A 23,348-nucleotide genomic window follows, 5' to 3' on the forward strand; every position below is an offset into this window, starting at 1 on the left:
ATAATTCTCATCGTGCGAATGAACGAACGCTTCAAAGGCATTTTGATCCCTGAGATGTCAGAAGCAGATGTGGGAGAGGGACGGCTGGAGGTGACATCATTGTCTGGTGGTAGTGGACGTGATCAATCTCACAGATGGTTCTCGTGAATCTGCACATATCTTCATTAGTTGGCTTTCACGGACGGGGACTTGAGTCGAAGTCCTCTAGTGTTGTATCGCGAGTGATTTCCTATTGGTTACGAATTGGGCCTGCAATACCTCAAATTTCGCTCGGAAGCACACTAACTAACCTTTATGCAACACATTCACTTAAAGAATATCACGAACGATAGGTTCATCTGGCATTCAGTTGAATCTCCAGTGAAAAACGAATTGGCGCTCAAACCACAGTAATTGATCGTATCCAGTCTCGCACATGCACTTTTCGTTTTACCTATGTGATGCACACGTCAGACGGTCCAGAAAATGCATAATTCTCATCGTGCGAATGAACGAACGCTTCAAAGGCATTTTGATCCCTGAGATGTCAGAAGCAGATGTGGGAGAGGGACGGCTGGAGGTGACATCATTGTCTGGTGGTAGTGGACGTGATCAATCTCACAGATGGTTCTCGTGAATCTGCACATATCTTCATTAGTTGGCTTTCACGGACGGGGACTTGAGTCGAAGTCCTCTAGTGTTGTATCGCGAGTGATTTCCTATTGGTTACGCCTGAATTGGGCCTGTCAGACTGCGTCAAAAGAGGAAAACAGAAAAAACCAAGAACATGGCTGTATTGTCAGGACAGATCAAAATATGCAGTGCTGCTGTGTAAATATATAGGATGGCCGAATGGCCAAATATGGTCACTCGCTTTGTTCGTTCTTGTCCAGTCAGAAATTTTCTTTCCATGAGCATTTTCATACCCACTCTGCTGGTCGCTCGCTGCTAAGCCATGTTTGGTAAGCTCCGCCCATGCACCAGAACCGATGGAGACCCTAGGGACCCTTCGTTCGCTGCACATTTACTTTTCGTATATTAACGCTTCCCTTTTTGAGATATACCGTAGGTTCTCAATCTGAGGTTTACCTGCAACCGTTTTGCTGGAATCCTGCGTCGCACAATTGTTTGCAACGAAGGTGGGTTGACGTCAATGTCTAGTTCCGTTGACACATTCTTCAGTTGAATCTCGAACGTTTCAAAGAGAAAATCAAACGGTTAATTCGTTTTTCCTTCCTGGATGACTTTGGGTCAAACGCAGTGCCGAATCTACACCACTCCGCAACATCTAATTCATGGACAACGTTTCCTCTTCGTCGCAATATCACTCCCAGACTCCAACGATTGGCTGGGTAGTTCTGACAAAAAACAAAGCCTCCATGGCTTTAAATACACCTAGTTCCACAGTTAGTGATGAATTTTTCTGTTTGGTGTTCGCCGCCGGTCTCTCTAGTGGTACCGGGCCGCAGTTTCTTCACTTTCCTCTTAAACATAACTTCAGCTGGAGACATCCCGTTTGGCTTACTTGGGTTCAGTGTCGTCCAGTATTTGGTAAGAAAGCATTAATGACATCGTCCATTGGCCCTTCCGATATTTCAGCAGAGCTCTTTTAGAGGTATTAAATCTTTCGGCTTATCTCTTTGACTGAGGGTGGTACAGCGGCGACTAATTGCACAGACCGAGACCGTCAGCAAACACGCTCGAATACTTCTTCCAGAACAACTTAGATTGCTTTTGGATTATGTTCGGTTTCTTCGCCCGTATCTTGTAACGTATATTGTTGAGTAGCCTGTCCAAATGGTTGAGTTTGTCAACCCAGTCTAATCCTAACAAATCCAAGCCAGGATAATCAGACACGATAAATGCCACTTACAGTGAAATCGTCAAAAGCAGTGAATCGGTTGAACTCACAATAGAGTTTCAGTAAATTGCCGGATGCACTGTGCTACTTGTGTGCATTTGATTAATGCCGAACTGCCAAAAAGTTTCCAAGTTCTTTTTGAAATCGTGGTGATGTCTGATGCCGTGCCCAAATGGGGACGGACATACTAGTTGTTGATATACACGGATACATATTTTCTTCCGTCGGTATGTGGCTAAATCAACACGAGCCTTGGGAAACTTGGAATTAGAAAATCTGCTTCGAAAATGTCTTGAATGGTTGCTTTTGCTTGCTGTGACGCCGATCCTTTTTGTATCCAATGCGGGAACATCTGCTGCAGCAGCGTTTTCCGAGCGGACAGAAGCTGAAGAAATACCGTTCACCACATTTCCAGCATGCTGAAAGTGTTCTTGTCACTCTGATGAACAGCATTCTGCATCACTGAGTGAACAGCACTGCCGGGACCATTCTCTTGTATCATGGACGCATCGTGCTTGGCATTGAAATATAATATCCTGCAACGTGACACCAGGATTCCGCTCAATCTTGTCGAGAATAATTTTTCTTACATGTGTCTTCATAGGACTGCAACCATCACACAAATATAAGACATTCAAACTCATCCTCTGTCATGTTTCGGAGTTTGAACCGTTCACACTCCTTGTTGGCTTTGTCTGCATACGTAATCCAATCTTCTACAGCATTTTTTGTTCACATTGATTTCGATGACTGAACGAGGAAGCCTGTTCAGTAAATATTGAAGAAAGGATGGAAACATTTTCATCAAACAGCTCACTTGTTTTTTGGGCAAAGTGTAGTTCGTAAAGCGTTCACCTTCGGTAACTCCGATTTTCCTGATCAGTTCTCTTGCTTGGTTGTTGGTCTGTTCGCCGAGCTTGGCAGTTGGATTGCAAACGTTTCATCACCAATCGAGGTGACATCGTCAGTGCAGGGTTGAGTGGGTGATGAAACGTTTGCAATCCAACTGCCAAGCTCGGCGAACAGACCAACAACCGAGCAGCGCACCCAAACTACCTACATTTCACAACATTGCTAGTTGTCTTGCTTTCCAGGAATCTTCACTGTCTCACAGGCCGACTCTGAAAAAGTTTTCATGCTTTCTGAATGCATTAGATTAGATCGAACTGGAATGCAGGAATCGCGCTGGGTATTGTGTCGACAACTGAAACGACTGATACAATAGTCTGGATAACCGGCTTCTGCAGCGAAAATGTTTCAGTCAGCGTCCACTTGAGGCGGAGTCGGCATAAGGAGCTGATATTTCGACGTCTAATATTGATGTGAAATGTGAGCTTGTAAATGAGACGTTGATAGTATAATAACTGATTAGATTCCACTGATTTGCAAAGTGTATCTGGTGCTTGTTGACCAGTTGGCTGTTGATTTGTTCTCTGAGCTTGGAAGTCATCCTGGAAACGCCTTGTCATCGTTCGGAGCCACATCGTCTGTCATCTCATGTTCCTTCTGTCTCCTCGTTTGGTGATGAAATGTTTGCGTGCATGAAACGTTTTCAACAGGCATCATTTGGCAGCTATGTACCGAAAAGGTGTTACAGTTGGACGATTGGTTGCTTATTTATTATTTTATTTGACTTTCGACGTTTTCACATTTAAGGAGTTATTTAAGGATTGTAACTGTTACCTATCGGTGAGCGAAGCGCCAGCTTACAATGTTCTCTTTGCTGGACAGTTTCCACCACTAAAACGGACCAGGTACTGTTGCACTTTTTACGGCGGAATACTTATTCGACCACGGTATCTCGATTGGTCCCGTGTAGGCTTGGGCAACCTAGCAGTGTCTCAGCCATCCGTTGGCATGGTAACTAGGCACCGAAAGGGGCTACAGTAGAGCTATTAATTTTTTATTTACTTATTCCTTTCGATCAGTATTGTGATATTCAGCTATTGATAGCTGTGCTCTTCACATTCATTCGCAGGGGGCCGCTGCGTCATGTGAATTCAAAAAAGGCTATCTAGAAGAGCATTTGTCGGCACGTGCTTATCTTGATTTGTTCATTTCTGTCTGAATGTACCACGTTCTCGGTGTACGCGTTATTAATAGCCGTCAAATGTGTTTTACTGTGATCTTGTTTTTCCACTCCACAGCAGTAGATCACCCCATTCCTTTCATTTCAGTGTCTTATATTCTCTTTCGCCGGCCTGTTCGGTTTGATCTGTACGTCGCTGTCGCAGGCAGGGAACCTTTTCCCGTTCGCTTCACCATGCTGCGCGCTTTTATTAACAAATCTCCTGTGGATGAACTTCCGCCGGTGGGCTCAACGTTGTGCCAAATCCTGGCATGGTTCGAATGTGTGCAGTCGCCTGCTAATCCGTGTAGTAAGCTTACCTCCTTATAATTTCCTTTATCTGTGGCCCAGCATGAACGTTGGATTAATTTAAACATATGCATTCGTTTTGGCGCCTTTTTGATAGGTAGGTATAATGACTTTCTCGACAGAGCGCACTATTCATGAGGTTGCTGAAATCCCCTTGACAGTCTACTATCGGTTTCGCCCTTGGGGTCCATCGCAGATAAGAGGTTCTCGCTAACATGAATGCAATTTACGAATGGGGTGTATTTAGTTTTGATTGCTACTTTATTGTTTACGGCCAGGTTGGACCTGACAGTCTGTACGTCCGTGCCCCAATAAGACCGTGTCTTTGACGTTTACAGACTGTCTGACTAATGTAGCCTCCAGCTCTTGGGTTGGAACACGTGCGATAACTTGTCCCCTAAGAGTCATGCTACTTCAGTTGTCTTAGCCTAACAACCGTTTTCTTTCGACCAGCCTTTCTGACCAAAAGCTTTATTTAAGGGACTCAGTCGTCCTCCACTCTAGATTTCAATGTCGTTAGTAAACAACCATGAACCTCACAGACGGCAATAATTTCCTGTCACATCCGTTGTCTTATGATAGCATCCATAAACGGAAGTTGGCTATAACTGTTGCCTGTCATTCACCACTATCTCCTCATGCAGAAATCACCTTTCTGAAGGTATGAGGCGTATCGACGGCAATTTGATATTCATGGATGTAGCCAGTTGTACGCCTCTCCTCAAAATCACCGCTTTGCATTTGCTGCTCTGGCGCGCGCTCTATTTATCTTGTCGCTGACCTTTCGCTCCATTCCAGAAATTCCATTACTGGGGCGTTGGTGCCCCAATGCTAACAGTTCAAAAGGCTCGTTTCAATCAGGCAATATCGTGGGCTTGAATCTTATTGTCATCCCAGCTCGTCAATTACTGGTGTCATAGGTCGCACCGGGAATCATGCCCCAGATAAATGTATTTGTCATTGCTTCCCTACTGTATTTGTATAACTGTTCGGAGTAGAAGTCTTAAGTCACAATGAGGGTGTTTCAACTGGAGCGATATGCTGTAATCTTCCTGCCACGTATTGATTACAGGATGTTGCCTATTGACCAGGAGGTAGTTGATGTTTTCACCGAGCTTGCGAATCGACTTGCAAATGTTTCGTCACTATGCGGAGGGACGTCGTCACTATGTGATTAGGAGAGTAATTCCTTCGCTTCTGCCTGCGTTTATGCCGTTTCTAATGGGTAGTTGATATCCGCGCTCTGTTTGGTTAACTAGTGTTTGGTTTGATTGGTCCCCTCGGGATTTGAGTTGCGTTGCGGTCAGATTATTTCTCGTCTGGTTAGTTCGTTGGATGACACCCCTTCAGTCCGACTGGTCCACTTAGCCTTTGTCGTGTTTCACCTTCCAAAAGTCCTCATTTAATGTAATTGGTCGATCGAACACATATTTTTTAACGGTCTTCGATTTTGGTGGTCGGTTAGCCGTTTCCGTTGCGTTGCGGTTCATAAGATGGCTTTTTCTTTGATGCAATCTCTACCTGTCATTCTGTTGTTCTTCTGACTTGCCGATTCATCTTTGGCTTGAAGTGTGCGTTCCAGAGTTTTGCGGTTTGAGTGGCGGCTGTTTGGTTCTTCTCTGGCTTCTGGCGCTTGGGTACTCCGCGGTTGTTCGCTCCTGAAAGTTTATTTCTCATTTAGGTATAATGTCTCCTCAAATTCACGTTTATTCCTTATTGGGTTTTGGGCTGTTTTGTTGACACTATCCCGATTGAATTTATGCATGCACGAATGTTGAGTTTATGCGGTGTTACTGGGCCCGGTTTTCCTTGTTAGACATTGTGCAACAAACCTCTTCATGGGTGCCTTAAACGTAATCTCAACTGTTGCCTTACAGTTCCGACATCTGTCTTCCAAACGAGTATTGGCTATTGGTCCAGTCCTAATGAAAATCGGAATCTTCGGTGCATTGTTTAGTCTCTCAAGGGTAAGTAAAACTATTGGCTTTTCTGAGTGATCCTTTACTTTGCTCTCCTAAAAAACTACCGATGTCTGATTAGGCTTCCCAATCTGGGTCTACTGTTTCACGGTTAACAGCATACTATATATTTCATATATGATATAATATATCACATACATTCAGTGGGTTTTTATGTGGAAACACAGGCGAAGCTTCCAAACATGCACTGTAGCCACCAGATTGGCAGGTAAACTGATAAACCGGAAACATTCAACACGTCGAACTGTCCTGTGGACACATCCATGTTTCTGGATTCCATGCTGAAAATGTCCTTGCACTGGGTAGCTTCCATGAAAGTTCGCCGCCGGAGGAAAACTATTTGTCTTGGCGAGATACACTTTGCCCGGCAATCCAGCATTTGGAGCAAACCAATCCAAAGCTTCGTGTAATATATACTCACTTTTTGTCACCAAGACGACACATCTATTTGTCCACTGCCCAAAATCCAGCCAGAAAACTTCATTGTAAGTGAATTTGCTCCTCGAAAAAGGTTTATGATATTTTGTCGAAACTAGCAACGTTTTCCAAATGCTTGTAAGGTAACAGTCCCTCTCAGATTGTCTAAAAGTACTTAAATGCTTTGCATTTTCGTTTCTGGCGTACATGCTATGCCTGGTCATTATCTATCTTGAGTAAATCCCGTAGTTTTTAGTTGACAGCTTCATTATGGTGCATTGGGCTGCGAGCAAGCTAACAGGGTATGGGTTTATTACCTCCAAGTTTCAAAATGAAAACCTATTCTGAGGCGACAGCGTACGCGAAATCCTATCACCGCATTTCTTCGGCTCTGTGTTTTCGGCCCGCATCGATTCTCTTTGGTGGGCCTCGATGAATTGTCATCCTGACCTAAAATCCGATGCTTTCATTTATTTTCACCCGCTCACGAAGAACACAACAAGGCCAAAGCACCACAGAAGAAGACCTGGGTGCACAAGCCGCTGTTAGGCTGCCACATACAGCAAGGACAGTGTAGCGTTTCACCAGTAACAAACTTCTTTGGGTTGCCAGTTGGGTCACCGAAAAATTGTCATCGTTGGAGTCTTCACAGTATGAACTACTCAATTCAACCCTAGGAGCTGAAAGAAATTGTGGTGAACTGATGTCTTGAAGGTGTTCTATGCAAGATGGGCGGAAGGTGAACTGTCCCTCTGAGCAGGAGTAAGGGAAATACCTACTAAGTCAGGTGGGCGAGGAAAATTTTGAGAGAGTTTAGGCCTTCCTTTAAGAAGAATGATATCCCAGTCCCACCTGATATCAGATATTCTTTACTACTGGTTATGCTTTCAAAAGTACTGTCTGAAATATCCATGAGTTACAATTTCACTGGATGATCAGAAGAACTAAAGGTAAAGGTCTCTAATCCGTTGAACGATTTTCGAAATGTATCCCTCAGTTGTCTTGCGGGGAATTACTCTGGTATGGTTATGCTACTCCCTGGCCCATATGGGTAAGCATCCTGACGGATTCCTATCTTCTGTGATACTTTTAATATCTTACGCTGCTTCCGTGTAACTGTTTTAGCCGTAAGGGATTGCGTACAATACCGCCAAATTAAACAATGGACTCTTCTCTCTAAGCTGACTATCTTGGCTTCTCAGAAGTACAATGAACATTCATCTATCTGCTCGGTCAGAATACAGTTCCCGAAATTTTTGTTATCCTTGCTTAATAGTACAAGCAATTGACTGAATTCTCTTCATTTTGGTTCATCATCTCACTTTGACCTTGACTCTCTACACAATGAAGTACTTCATTTCATCCGACGATGCTTCGCACATTGTGTCATTTGTGAGACACAAATTAAACTGGAGACCTAAGTTGTAAGCCAATGTTGTTTTGCGCATAGTTGTTGATGGTTCCGACCTCTATTCATTGTTTCGTCTAATGTTGTGCGGTCTGCCAATCGTTCCGGGAACTGAGTTTGCGTTCATGTTCTCGAGTTGTATGATGAGGGGTTCCGGCTTCCTCGTGTGAAACTCGGCATTACACATTACTTCTTCCATCAAGGCAAATCCATCGTACTGTTTGACAGCGTTTTGTTTTTGCGTTAGAACCACATCATGCAGAATACTTAATTTTCAATGGTTACTGTGGCGGGCACTTGTAGACTGAGCTCTCGAGATAGCTCAGTGGTTAAGGCGCGAACTTACTGAGCAGAGCGTCCGTGGTTCGAACCTAACCTCTGCATCCTGACCGCTCGTATTTAGGCTCGGGAAACTTGGCAGTATCTCAGCTCTCGTAATTCCTTCGGGTTGCATGGCAGCTAGCCAGCGAAAGGGTGTTATGATCCAGAATTTACCCCTCTGGCGGCCTGTGCTATTGTGCAGCTAGGATAGAAATACACCATACTTGGTGGCTACCACCATCCCCCCTTAGCGAAGTTGCTTAATGTGCCGGCGAAAAGCCCTTTATGGTGACACACGCTTTCCATCGTTGACGTTCAGTTCATTTTTAATGTGGCTTGCCATGTTCAAAAAAACAGTCTCAGAATTTGTTGTTTTTGACCACATTGTGGGAGGCTGTACACGTTTCTTTGGTTTTCGGTGAGATTCTGTTTTGATTTAATTCACTAATTTCTTTCGGGGCACTGTTATTGGAGCTCGCTTCACTTCTGAACTAACCCGTAATCTCATGTCCTATTTATTGCTCTATTTTACCTGATGAACAATGAAACCAAGTTTACCAGTTTATCTACGGTACTTTGGCCTCTTCCTCGAAAAGTGGGATGGTGTTTCACGCCGAAACCTCCTTCCATCACTAATAAAGTTGAATGTGATCACAGAGGCCACCTCCCTCAGACGTACAGGAAAACAGCTCGTAGTGTAGTCTGATACACATGTCCCTTGAGATTCAGAGATACATCACTTTGCCGTATGTCCCTTGAGATTCAGAGATACATCACTTTGCCGATATATGTGTATCAAATTAGCAAACCCGACCCGAGCACCATAGATTCGTCCATTGACCTCATGTCACAGTACAACGGGAAGCTATAAAATTTCCAAACTTCGTAAAACACCTATAAACTACGGGTGCGTCTCCCTGGATCATAAGTAGCAAGTTCAGTGATAGCATGTCCGTGAGCATGGCCCTACAGTTTGTGGGTGCAAATCATATGCCAAAGGACGGGATGACTTTGGCCACGTCATCCAAAAACACTGGCGCCTTCCCTCTTCGAAGACGATGAGGATGTCGCCACCGTATTCATGATAGACAAGGTTTTTCTCAGGAGCTATTTGAACGCCGAAGTTTTGAAGACATTCTACCATCGTCTCACAATCTTCTCGATTAAGAAACTAAATAGGAATGGAAGGAGTCGGAATACTTGTCGAAAACCAGTTTGTGTACGGAAGCCTTTGGAGAGCTCCTCGTATACTCTCAGGTTTAGATTACAAGGGACCTACTTAGTCTATTGGCAAAATTCTGGAGCATCCTCTGCGAAGCATCCCTTCTTAAGGAGAACAGACTGGTCAACAAAATTTACTATGGTTTGGAAACCAGCAAATACTAAAAGTGTGGATCACATGTAAGTTTGGCGTTCTTCTGGCACCTGATGGATGGTGAAAATGTAGTCAATTCTAACCCTTCCTTGGTGGCATCCTGTCCGCTGCTCTTGAATTTATGCTTCACGGGCCACCAGAAGACGACGAAGAAGGGGTGATGCCAACAGTCTCGTTGCGGCTAGGCTGAAGCCGGTCTCCCTGTTATTACCGCACTTCTTACGCCTCATTTTTGAAGATAGACACCATCACCCATTCACCCCAGCTGTCGCAGACAATCTCCATTTCCAAGATGCAGGCAAAGGGAGCTGACAAGCACTTACGGAGGACTTCACTTGCACCTTCGAATCATGCAGGTTGATAGTCATCCGAACCAGGAGCTCAGTTATGCCTGAGGGAACCTATGTCGTCATAAACTTTCCTCCTCATCATATTCACGCCTAATGTTTTTGGTTATGTCTACTCCAGCTTTCAAGGGGCATTTTCTGTTTTTTTAAGGTTGTAGATGAACTTTCTGTTGAACCCAGTTACATTGCTATATGAATGTTTTCATTATCCCTCATGCTATCCAAATTTTCCCCGCTCCTAGTGATTTCCACACAGCCCTCTATCTATGCAGTGGGGCTTTTCAGAGTATGGATATTCTATCCTACCTGAGGGAAGGAATGCAGTTTAGCAGTTGCATTACACCTGCTTATTGCGTCGGTTTACTCAGTTTAGGTCAACTGGATCGAATCCGACTTGTACAACGGATAAAGTGAGTTGAACCGTAAACAGCCTTAATTTGAAAATGTAAACCACTCCGAAATTATTTGGCCGTGGCTAGATCTTCGTTTTTTACGGATTCATTGGTGTTCGAAATCGGCCGAGTTTTCAGCTTAACTGATTATTAGGATTGGTCAATTTCTTGTGCTTACTGTGCCTAGTGACGACCTTCCACTAACAGCTGAAAAACACCTAACAGGACTGAGACGCTTGTCATGGGCGAATGATTTGACGTTCCACAGTTACCATCATCATCCTTATCAGCTGTAATAACCACGTACTTGTCGTACAGTGGTTGTAGCTGCCACAGTTTCATTCACCGATGATTTGGGGAGGTGGGTAGGTAGGTGTGCAGTGTAGGCGGTAGCTGATAAATTGGTGCGTAAATATAGCACTTTCAGCAGACTGTTAAGTTGGGGATTAGGAAGGTAGCTATGCATTGAAGGCTTGGATGCATGAACGCCATTGAGGGTGCGTCTGGGCCATATCTAACAATGTCTCTAGCCATTCATGTGGCCCGTCTCGGGGTCCCCATCCAGGAAGACGGCAATGACCAGCGCAGCTGAGTTTGCTGGTAATGGCTTTTACACTTCGTTGCCAAGTTATTGTTTGACCGCCTCTGGCTCGTTTCCACTCTTCATATGGTTGTGCGAAAAGATCCCTTCAAGGAAGTCAGTCGACTGGCATACGCAGCACGTAGCCAAGCCAGCGCAACCTATACAGTGTGATCAGCTCATCTATCGAGGGTGAGTTGTTTCTTCCGAATACCATTCGACGTACTTCAGTATTGCTGATCCGGTGTTCCCACCAGACTCAGGCAATGCTCCGAAGACATTGATGTTCAAACATTGAGAGTCTTTTGACGTCCTCAGCATGTAGTGCCCGGTTTCTGATCCGTATATTACTGTGGAGCGCACCGCAGCATTGCAAACTCGACCCTTGGCGGATAAGCTGATGTCACGCCTACGCCACAGGTGACGCAGGTTCACATAAGCTGCTCTGGCATTCCCAATCCTAGTGGAAATATCATCTTTCGCAAGACCACCGGGGCTTATACAAGTTGGTCTACTACCTAAATCGGTTCATCCGCAAGCATAAGGTTACGGTTCTACCCCACCTAGTCTCGCAATAGCACTTTATAGTTTGCATGTGTGAAGCGCATGCCGAACCGTGAGGCAGTATTATTTAGATTATTTACTATTGTTTGTATTACCACAGGGTCACATCCAAGAAGAGCTATGTCGTCTGCGTACTTGATATCTGTGAGCAATTCAACCCCACATGCATTAGAGGCTTATAATGAATCCTCCATAGTAGTATCAATGACGAATTCAGAGAGGAAAGTTGAAAGGGGACAGCCTTATGTGACGCCACTTGATTTAGTGAACCGAGGCGAGAGCTTCCAGGAGACCTTCACACGTCCCCGGGATTTGGCGTACAGAGCTTTAGGAGGATCAAGAATTTACGGGGACACTTTTTCTCCACATATAGTGGTATAGCGCCTGACGCTCCAGTGGTTCCAAACTAGTACAACAATGGCCGACCATCAATAACTGCTCAACAGGAAGTTATACTAGTTGGGAAAGCTGCACGTTGGGGGGAGGGAGGTTAGAGATATCTCGTTCAGACACTACTGACGTCCAGGTCATTGTGGAAGCCACAAGGGGGCTCAATGGTGGCACGGAGAGTCCTTCGCCTTCTCACCCATGGAAGAGTGGCACACCAGTGAAGTTGAAAAGCGTTCATGTGACACTTGATCGCACCCGCCTTAGCTCAGCTGATAGAGGGATGGATGGGGCTTTTTAGTGCCACAGGTGTAGACTTTGACTGCTTACGTCGAAATCAGGAAAAGCATAAAATTTGTGCACTTCTTCAGGTTCAAAAGCAAACGGTGCCGTTTCATGACGAAGGACTGTGCAATGGAGACGATGCGAACAAGTGGATTTCATGGGTTTACTCATAAATTCTATGAGGATAGATCAGCCTGTCACATTCTGTCTCAGTGGTCTGATAGCCACAGTCCTGTACACGCTCATCAATTTTGTTTTAACAGGATGCCCAACTGAATTCCACATGAATCTCTCGTTTATGATATTCTCCACCAGTTTCAGTGCCCGTTATCTCGAACTAGCCCTGTATCATCAAAACAGAATATTCATTGTTTTCTACAGTGACAGTACTGAACACTGGAGCGCAAGAGAAAGATGAATGAGGTATTGGAGGGATATTTTCCTTCTTGATTTTCTATCGTCAAAATAGTTTCCCTTCAATAATAATCATTGTCATAATCGACAGCGTATCATCGGTGTCCAACATTGATGCTTGGCTGTTGTATGGGAATTGAAGGTCAGCAATCGGCTGATTCATGTGCGGGGCGAGATAGCTCAAGTGGTTAGAGTGCGAATTTACTGACCAGAAGGTCCGTGGTTTCGAACTCGACCTCTGTCTCTCGACTTCTCCTATCTAAGCTTGGGTGCAACTCGGTAGTATCCCGGCCCTCGTGCTTCCTTCGGGGAGCATGGCAGATAGGCACCGGAAGGGTGTTACAGCTGAACGATTTATTTATTATTTATCTATCTATGATTCATGTTCATGGGGAAATTTCTGACTCAAGAACTCGAACACTATTCACACAGTTAGGCGTGAGTACACTGTGGTCTCTCGCTTGTTCACCGTTTTGTAGCTTGACGATTCTAAATATCACTGAATTTCTCCTTTGAAACGCAGGAAACTTGTCTACAAGCGGTTCAAGTGGAATCACAAGCCGGGTAATCCACTTAAGAGCAACAATGCGTCTACATTGCAACACTTAGAGGCGTGGAAATTGTGGCATTTAGGTAGGTAAACCCAATCTTCACCACTTTTTCAGGATCCAATTCTGTTCTTCGATATTCTCAATTGCGTGATCTCCTAAGCCGAATTGGATGCGGTGATGTCGGCTACATTTTTACATTACGATAGCTAATTTAAGATTGCGCTCGTGAGCGTTCAATCGTCGGGGTGTTTGTGGCGTTTGGACAGTACTTCAAATCACACTTATCTGATGGAGCGTAGATTATAGGTAAAAATTGTATAACTTCTGGGAGTAGCCCTCAAGGAAACAAACGATCATCTCCTCGTTTACCGTTTATCGACATGGACCAAGTGGTTAGAGTGCGAATTTACTGATCGGAAGGTCCGTGGTTCGAATCCGACCTCTGCCTCTCGACTTCCCCTGTCTAGGCTTGGGCAACCTGGCACTATCTCAGCCCTCGTGCCTCCTTCTTGATACCGAAAGGTTGTTACCGCTGGACGATTATTTTTTGTTTTATTATTATCCACCTCTCAGCACGCTAAGTGACCTTGCTTCACACATTTTCAATGTAATGCTAACAAAATACAGAGCACCAGATAAAGAAACTAGATGTGAAGATGGAAATAGGAGCTCTTAGTCACATTTGAAACTGGCTTGCTTTCGGCCATCTCTCCAGAAGATTTGTCTACATTTAGCAGAACAGTGATACGAGATTATTGTATGAAGCTTCATGCACACACATGTCAGTCAGCACTTAATTCATTTGCCAGTTTTCAAGCGAAAAACAGACTTAGTTAGGGTGAATACAAAATTTTGGATACTTTCAATTCGCGGTTGAACTGCCTAGGAAAATACGAACCGAATAACGAGTGTTGAGGAGGGAATGTACCGGGATATTTGTAACTCGGTTGCTTTCGGTGCGCGAACTGACGATGTCATCTCGATTGGCGAAGAAATGTTTGCAAGCTAGATGTCAGGCACGGCAAACAGACCAACGGTCATATGATCAACCATTGAATTCCTGAGCTGGGCTACAGTCTGTGTGCACTTAACTCATACACTCAATTGAACTGAGCAACTTCTCAATAGCGTTTCATCAACCTCGTCAAGCTTAGGTCAACAGATCTAGAAACAGCGACCTTCTCTTTATCTTCCATCAGTGATTGATGCAGCGCTGTTTTCGTTACCAATGGCGACACCGAGACATACGCATTCCGCTAAAGCCTACAGAACTTCAGTGCGGCCAACTGTTCTTAATGTGTGTATGAAACCTGAAATCTTGGTACTGAAGAGATTGCTTATCTGTGTTCGCTCATCTCTGCAATCGAAAAGTTTGGTCCTCTGATAGTAAAAGCCTGTGAGCTACTGTGAAATGCGACGAACTGTCTTCAGTGAATTCCAGGCGACCGTACTGAGAGGTGCTCCTGTGGTTTACTGACTGACGATACCTCAACCGCACTGACTTGGCGCATCCGTGTTCAGATTTTTGAAGAACACGGGTCAATGCAGATGAACTGCGATTATTTCGACGGCTGCTGATTCGCTGTTTGGGCCTCTAGTCTCCAGTGTTAAGGTCCCAAATATGATTGATTGTAGCTAGCGACTCCACCATACATGGTTCACTGTCTTCCGTTCTCGGCCACATTAGGTTTCTGTAATCCTCTCATTACTGCGCACACCTTATCTTTTCCGTCGTTTCGATCCTCTAGCGTTTCCTAATTATCATCGTATATATATATATACTACGACGGGCGCTTTCTAGTAGAGAACTCAAGTTTATGCCATCTTACTGCTTTATTAATCATCACAAAGCGCTGAGGTCGTTTTATCCGATCGTAAATTTCCAAAATCTGAAAAATCCAAGACAGAAGTGTTGAATTTATCGGTTGTTCCACTTAGAAGTACACAGTTCTGATGTACCTCAGGGGCACCAGTCTTTTTTCAGTAGTCCACTGTTGTGATTGAGTTGATATATGCTCTTCGACACATCGCCTGATTTTCGGCTTCCACACTCTCCGCATTCTTTTCAGCAAACACTCTACTATTTGGCCTACTTGCTTGGAGCACAACACGAATGAAGTATCTTTGGACGCCGCATTTGTTGCTTGTTGCTACTTATGGGCTGATCACGGTCATTCGTCAGTGTTGCGCCTTTACCGCCAGTTTGTCGACTACCGTTAACTTCCGTAACCAATTATCAGAGAAGAGGAATTCGAAAGGCGGTTCGCCAGATGTTTCAAAAGGTTCCAAACAGCGCGATTCTAATGGATTCCGACTGTGTCCATCTGAAGACAAGGGTGAGAGACGGCAGAGGCTGATGCTTAACACTCTTCTGATACTTGTAACGCTCGGTGTCAATTTAAAGGTAATGGATGGTATTCATCCATTTGACTCTGAACTGGTCCATCTTAGTCAATCACCCATAACTTCGTGTTAGTAGTGTGAAGAGAATTGGTGCTTTTTGTGGAGGTTTCGGTCCCGTAGGTAAAACCAATCTCTGCCAAAAATCCGAAAAGCCGCTCGTGACCGAGTCAACTGGCAGGGAGTCGACCAACGACGCAACTGGACTAAACCAACCAAAGTGTTTAGACCTGTCCCCATGTATAGTTCTCGGTCGAAATCAGGATCGCAGTCCAGTTTTAACAATAGGTCTCGGTGTATACTTACTGCTAGATAAATATCGTCACATGAAAAAGTCCGTCTCAATGGTCGTATGCCGTCACCATTCTCTCAGAGTTGTTTACACTGGAATGTACAATCGGTTCACCGGCTAACCATAAGTTGCCCGCATCGTGCTTCTTTCGACGAAGACTGTGTGTGAAATTATGCATGAACTGATTCACTGGTTCCTCCTGTATGTCGACAATGATGGTGATGTGTGTGGAACGAACTGGGCTTGGTTGTCCCGATTGAGTTTTGATTTCCTTACATCTGGGCAACGAGGTTACGCTACCTGGTAGTTGATTTGTTCACCCAGCTTACCAGACCTTTCGTCACTAGCCGAGGAAACACCATCGGTATGCAATTGAGTACGTGGCGTGATAGCAGGAAATGGAAAAGTGGAGTAAACATGTGGTTGTACAGTGAGTTGAATGGATGATCGGTCAGGTCAGGTTGCTCGAATTAATCGAAGTGAAAATTAAATATCGCTCAGCCCTAGCGCCCTTCCGGTGCCTAGTTGTCATACCACCCGAAGGAAGCACGAGAGCTGAGATACTACCAGGTTCCCTCATCTTAGACAAGAGCAGTCAAGATGAGGAAGTTGGGTTTGAACTACAAACTTCCACATCAGCAAGTTCGCGCCTTAACCACTGATCTATCTCGAGGTGAATAAATTCGAAATCAGATGTGGAGGTTTCAGAGATGATGGTACTGTGGAACAAGACGCATCAATTCAGCTCCAAAGTTTCAGTCTTCGTGAATTTTCGATAGCTATGGGCACCGTAGGTGAATGGAGTGTCACTCATCTCTTTTCTTGAGCCATGTTGATGACTGATTGCATCCAGAAGAGTTTTGTAGTGGGTATGTTCAGTTACGGAATTCTCTCAATTTTTCCGATGTCTGCTGTCATTCTAACACTCCTTCCGTTTCCCGTATTTTCGTATTCTCCGTATTCTCGTATTTTCAACTTTCTAGGTAGCACTGCAGTTACGCGCACGGCTCAACGACCTTCGAGAGTTCTACGATCCCGATACAGTTGACTTAATGAACTGGATTAGGTAAGTAGCTCCGTAAAACTTGAGCTGAAGGTGAGTGATATTTTGGCTGATCGATTGGTTTCTCTAAATTGGAGACAGCACTCATAATTTTGTCCAGTACAATGCAGTGAGGGAACATCTTCAGCCCCAACCAGCTGACATGCATTTTCTTTAACTCCTACGGTACTCTCTAGCGCGGCCACCCCTGCAGTGATCCGCTCTAATAAGACCAATACTTGTGTTCTCTTTCCTTAGCTTTCTTGCGAACTCTACCTCCGGAATACGACTTTTATCTAGTTCAACGCACCATTAGCTTCTTTACTGGCTTACGTGAATTTGGCTATTCGAGTAATCACGGCCGAATCAAGCGGTATGTCCGTTGAATGTCAAGTGTTGAGTGCAGGTGTGCATACAGACACACAAGCAAAAAAATCTAAAGAAGCGGCACTCATTGGTTCGTAGTTTCCAGTGATCTTCCCGGTCAGCTACTCAACCAAACACAAGACCTGGCCTCACGTATACGCTTTCACATAACTTATCTGTGTCCGCCTTCTTGACTGTTGTTTCGACCACTTCGACCGCATCGTTGGTAAGTACTACGCGTCGATTCCGCTTGTGTCAGTACACATGGATGATCTGATGATGCTTCTTGCAGTAGACCTAGTGATTTTACTGATTGTACACGTCTATTTCGAAGCTCTTTGTTCTCAAAAGATCAGGATGTGGTTAAGCCGTTGATACTGAGAGATAGGGAACGTGCGAACCAAGAACTTAATGCAATTCAACCCCGAAAACACTTCGTATTTACGAAAACACGAATAACTATGCCTAGTACTTCCAAAAGACGGACGCTTCCTGGTTTTTTATAAAATATGTTCCGTACTACGTTTGAATTTGCTTGGTTTTCTCGATGTCGTAGTGTAGGGAGCCTCAGACCGTCCATTCTGCCTTCTAATCGGCGCTAGTGCCGTTGCCATATCTTCGTCCTATGATAATGCTTCATTTTCAGTTTCCGCCCGCGTTTTTCTGATGGTTATCTCTCTATTATGTTGTCTCCGTATCTTCCCACAAAAGTATAATTTTTTGTATGGACTTGGCAACTTTCTCAAGATGTTCTACGCACGTGGTATTCATGATTTGAATTAAGTCCCGCATACACCGTAATTCACATTCCCAGCACCCATACTAATCCGGACGCAATATTTACGGGGTCAATGCAATTGATGGCAGGCGTCAAACTGTGCACTGGACGGGCTATCGCAAATCATCCACATTACGAAGATGCCCGGCTTCGTGAGAAAACTCGGCGGGTAAGCAACAATTTGGTTTCATGGAAAGTTGTTCTATGATCGTTGGACTGTCCTTCTGTTCGAAGTTTATTGCTATCGCCACTTTGGGGCTCAACGCTAGTGTCCGGTTTCCCGATCTCGTGAAAATTGGTACTTCCCCTCACTCAACTGTACATTCTTTGTGGCCATACTTTACTATACTATACTATGCTTTATTATACTTTACACATGTTCGTACGTTCTCATATGGCGGATTGAACCTTCTTACCGTACGCCAATGAGGTTTGCTTCGGGTCTCACATGCACCGAGTTTTAACCCAGGCCAAGGTTATGCTGATGTCCTTTTGATTCAACAAAACTAGCGGTGAAAAAAACCGTCCATTGCATCGGCATCTTTTTCCGAGCCTCATTAGCTTCTCCAATGAGTATGCGGCGCTTATTAGTGCCAATAATAATAAACATTTACCTGCAGCACACTCATGCCACAATGTCCAAACGAGACAGTTTCGAGCTGATATCTAGACATAATGAATATGGGTTACATGTTGGGTGCATAGGATAAAGAAAGTACTCACGTTAGTGAACCGTCGCTAACAGCGTGACATGATGTTGGTAAGCAGCCTGATTACAATACAATTACAATGAGAATATGGAGGAACCTTAGTCTAGAGTTCTTTAGAACAAAGCGCCCTTAGATCGTCGGACTGTGTATCCATACCCATTCAGTCAGCTGGTAATTTTCCTGATAACCGTTATTCTGTGTTGCACATGTTGCAATGAACTTCCTCACGCGATTACCAGAGAACGCAACAATCTGATGCGATATTTATAACCGGGTCGACACTTTATCAGGTCTTTGGGCTTAGGACTTGCCTAGGTGGCGTGGCAACCTAAAATCAGCCCGCGGATCATCAGTTTGCCGACCGAGATAAGTTTTTACAAGGGTCTTGTTTGAAGTTCTGGGCTACTGGATACCTTCATCTGTATAGTATCCTCGCTCTTCAGTTACTATTGTCCAGGTGTGAGCAGCCTGATGGTATATTGGTCGTCATGCTTCCGAAATTGTGCTACAACTGAACTTTTGCTTTGTTTCCGGTGGGTGAAAACTTCAGCCTGAAGTTGAATGCGGCCAGTTGTAATAGGGTGCATTCTGTTTACAACGGTTTTCTGAACGACCGCTCATATGCGCCCCCGGGGTCGTAGGTGATAAAGCGACAAACTAGGTGGAAAAGTCATGGAATTTTCTGGCTTTTCTCCTCAATTGGTTGAAAGCATGCGTTTCGACAAAGTGACCACCCGGTTGTTTTAGTCTTAACACAACATTCTGTGGCATAGTAGCCATTCGCCGTTATCACGATGCTTGAGGAGCGAGCATTATTAGAGTTCCATTCTTGAGATCGACTGATCCATTGGTTAACTGCACGAACTTTCGCTTCAATTATTCGGGTTCTGTCCTCAACGCTGGTCCCTTCAAGTTGGCTTCCGGTTCCTGTTATGGTGAATAAGAGGCATAGGTATACACTTTTGCTCCTAAATCCAAACGGAGGAGGATCACATACTTAGATATCTCCACTGATGCGTGTAGGTATCCATCCTCGCTGGCGTGAGGAGATTTAAAGTAATATTCCACGAATCCAGGATTTTCCTCATTAAGAACACCTCAAAAGGAGAAAAATTCAATGAAGGCCGTAAATTGGTCACTTTACAAATAAAGGACAATCTTTACAGATTGTGTAAAATCAGCAATTACTCTGTAGTTAAGGCCCGAACTTACTAACCGGGGGGTGGGGTCCGCAATTCAAACCTAACCCCAGCATCTTTCTCGACTGCTCCTTTCTAGGTTTCGCCCGCCTGGCACTGTCTTCGCCCTCGTGCTTCCTTCGAATAGCTTGACTGCTGGGCACTGACAGAGTAGTAGAGCTGAACTAATAATTATGTTTACATTTGAGTGCCGAAAAACTGCCCGGTCACTAAATTCACCTAAGGTTTGCTTACCGGGTAAATTTCATTCGAATGCTTCACTTAGACGGTATTTTCCCTTTCTATTTCACATCGGTTTTACTTTCTAACTTGTTTTTCTGTTGCATGTTGCATGTTTGTCAACTGCCCCCCCCGTAAGATCTAACAGTTCTGTTTGCCTACCCAATAGCTTTACCAAATATATGGAAGAAGGAATCCTGTGGATATCCATCGACTTCTACTCAACCACTCGATTACCCACATTATCATTGAGAATTCGATCTGCTTTGCCCCAAGTACCGGCTGTGCGGAAAGAGATCTAGTCGACCTGGACAACAGAGAGGTAATTTTTCAACCATCTTTCCGACGGGATGTTGTGCCCATTCGTAATTATCTGAAACGAGCTCTCCAACGTTTCTCTGCGTTTCTGAAATACGGTTCACGCTCTCTAATGGCCCTTTTTTTATCCTGAACTGCGCTTTCCAGCTAGGCTGTCATAAACTGAAGTGTCGATGGTTGTTCGAAGTCAAGTTACCTGAATCTAGCTTAGCGGCTTTTGAATTTCGCAAATTACAGCTGACGAACCAGTCGTGTTCCGACCCCGTTGTGTCACTGATAGTGGGCTTTTGTGCTCAATAACTTTATAGGTTTAACCTACTTGCGTCGAACGCGTCTCCAAACTAGAGTGCTTCGAATCCGCAAGGAAAAGGGGTATGGTGGTATACACCGTTCCGGGTCATGGATCGACTCAATATGCAGCAACAAACATCACTTATTGACCCAGGACCATTCACAGTAACACACCAACTGGTATCATGGGCGGGAAAATGTATATTTGATAAGATTCTAGATTCACTCATGAAAAAAACAGCCGACTGAGCAAACTATTGAAGAAGTCGCTGACAGTCTTTTAGCATTTGTGGCATTTGGTTGTTCTCCAAACGCACGTACGATAAAGTGTTTTTGAGGTATAACAAAATCTTTTCTCGAATTGGTTGTTATGGGGTGGTTACTGATATTAACCGACTCCCATGCCCTTTGTGCTTTTTAGGATGGGAACTCGGTTGTCTTGGGGGTATTTTCAACTGCTTTTGTCAGGACTGATGGAGCTCCTCACTTGAACTGGTCATTCAGTAGTTCGGGCATTTCCAGCAAACACGTGGTGGCCTTAAAATATGCCCAGAAAATCATCGATACAATTGACAACGTGCGAAGGCTTGTTTTCCAATGGTTGTCGTCAAACCAAAACACCACGATTCCCGATAACCTTAACTTGAAATTGGGACTCTGTGTAAATTAATTACCATTTCGTGATGTGTATCAGATTTCTGCAACATAGAGGTATCGAAAAGCCAGAAACACTATCAATTTAGCCGGCTTACGTAACAGCACGTTTTTTTTATATAGGCCGGCTTCGTCCGGATTTCGACTCGTGAGACCACGTCAGAAGCCCGGAGAACCGTATCATGGAGTAAACTGGAGAGAGCGAGAACGTAACCCCCTGCTTGCTTTTATGGGAGTAGTACTTCATGGAGACAGGTAGCATAAAAATTGCCTCACCGAAAGTATTGTTGCCTTTTGAGGAGTGTTTTGTGTGCATGGATTTGCTCGTTTTGTGATAAGCTTGTATAAGCTGAAGAAATCTGGAACGATGTAGTTTTAGTTCGAAACTGGCCCTATTATTAGCTGCCAGCAACAATGTAACTACTCGCGATATCTCTGGGAAGCATTCTAACACTATGAGCACAAATACGGTGATGCACTCCACCTCATTGCAGACCCACATCTTAAAAAGACCCTGCTCGGAGACGGTCACCTAATGTAACTTGTAGTTCTTTCGAAATTAACGTAAGCATTGCTCTTCATGGTGTTTCTTGGTTGAGCTGCTTAGAGAATAAACAACGCTCCTTCTTCGTTGTTTGCTGCGGGGATGAACTTTCTTCGCTAATGACTACGCGTCCACTTTATTTTGAGACCTTACTGCTTGTTCACAACCATTCTTTTAGTGGCCCGATTTGTGGCTGGCAAAGCCCGAACTTGTAAAAACCCGTACAATCAGTGACTCGTATCACCTGGATGAAGAAACCTGGTCAGCGCTACAGCAGCCTAATCAAGCTGCTGTCAGACTGTGCTCGGAACTGACCCAACTTTCTGCCCACCACAGTGAAAATTATCCGACTCTACAACAACGGCGTTTGTCACGTTTGTTTACTTTGGTGTACGAAAATCCCACATTTTATATTTTCAAAGTGAATTTTGTTGCATAGTGACCCTGTGAAACACGTTTGTGTTCCGTTGTGCGTGTGACTGTTATCCAAAAACCGTTTTATTATTAGTCCATTCATTTGGATTTCTCCTTCCTGTCTTCATCAAAAAACCCCGCATGAAGTAAGCGCATTTGACAGCTGATCTACTGGACCTAGTCAATCAATCCGCATCATCACACGTGAAAATTAAAATGTCTCCACGTTTGTGTTAGCGTAACCTGCTGTGCGACAACTGAACGGACCTTACAGTGCGGTGCCTTTTATAAAACCTAACACAATCATGGGGTGCACGCCCAAAATATTTCCTAGCATTGTTGTATTAACATTTTGGTCGGACGATCGTCGAATAGTCAGATATCTGGAGTGCGATAACATTGTCAAGGTTGTCAACCAACAGATTTAGGGCTACAGTGACGCCTTGAAGTTTGTACCTCGAAAATGTGTAGTCATATGGTTTCGTAATGCAGCTCAGCAGATGGAAAGCATCCGGAATAGTCTTCAGCTCACACCGCAGTCTGCTTCGGTAAGCACCGGGACCCGCGAACATGTTGGAAGGTTGTCCAGAAAGCAGTACCCAATCCACGCCGCACTTCTCAGTAGTGAATGATACTTGAACAAAGCCGGCCCACGTCTGACTCCGTTTGTCGGTCATCCATGTGAATTAGTTGAAACAAACCACTGATTCGATAGATGGTGTTCTCAATTCACTACATAAGATAAAATATGATACGGGAAAAGTGAACATAACCAACAGGTTTATTCTTCATCCGCTCTGATCTACCCAAATCTGTGTGCACGATACACAGTGTACACATATATAAGTGGCCTTCTGACATGCAACAACCCTCCTGGATGTACG

At 44.4% G+C, this 23,348-nt stretch overlaps 1 protein-coding gene across 1 annotated transcript in view; it reads left to right on the forward strand.

Annotated features, from left to right (window-relative positions):
- The window catches only part of T265_02529 (hypothetical protein), a gene marked incomplete at both ends in the record, with an annotated part of 35,091 nt that extends 12,539 nt beyond the window's left edge, over window positions 1–22,552 (forward strand). Inside the window, 4 exons of the mRNA XM_009166792.1 lie at window positions 6,095–6,184; window positions 16,913–16,995; window positions 18,152–18,284; window positions 22,229–22,552. Of these exons, the coding sequence (XP_009165056.1) occupies window positions 6,095–6,184; window positions 16,913–16,995; window positions 18,152–18,284; window positions 22,229–22,489 (567 nt within the window). The remainder of the gene's footprint in view (window positions 1–6,094; window positions 6,185–16,912; window positions 16,996–18,151; window positions 18,285–22,228) is intronic.
- Window positions 22,553–23,348: the final 796 nt, after the last annotated feature.

This window comes from Opisthorchis viverrini, assembly GCF_000715545.1.
Source record: "Opisthorchis viverrini unplaced genomic scaffold opera_v5_32, whole genome shotgun sequence".
NCBI lineage: Eukaryota > Metazoa > Platyhelminthes > Trematoda > Opisthorchiida > Opisthorchiidae > Opisthorchis > Opisthorchis viverrini.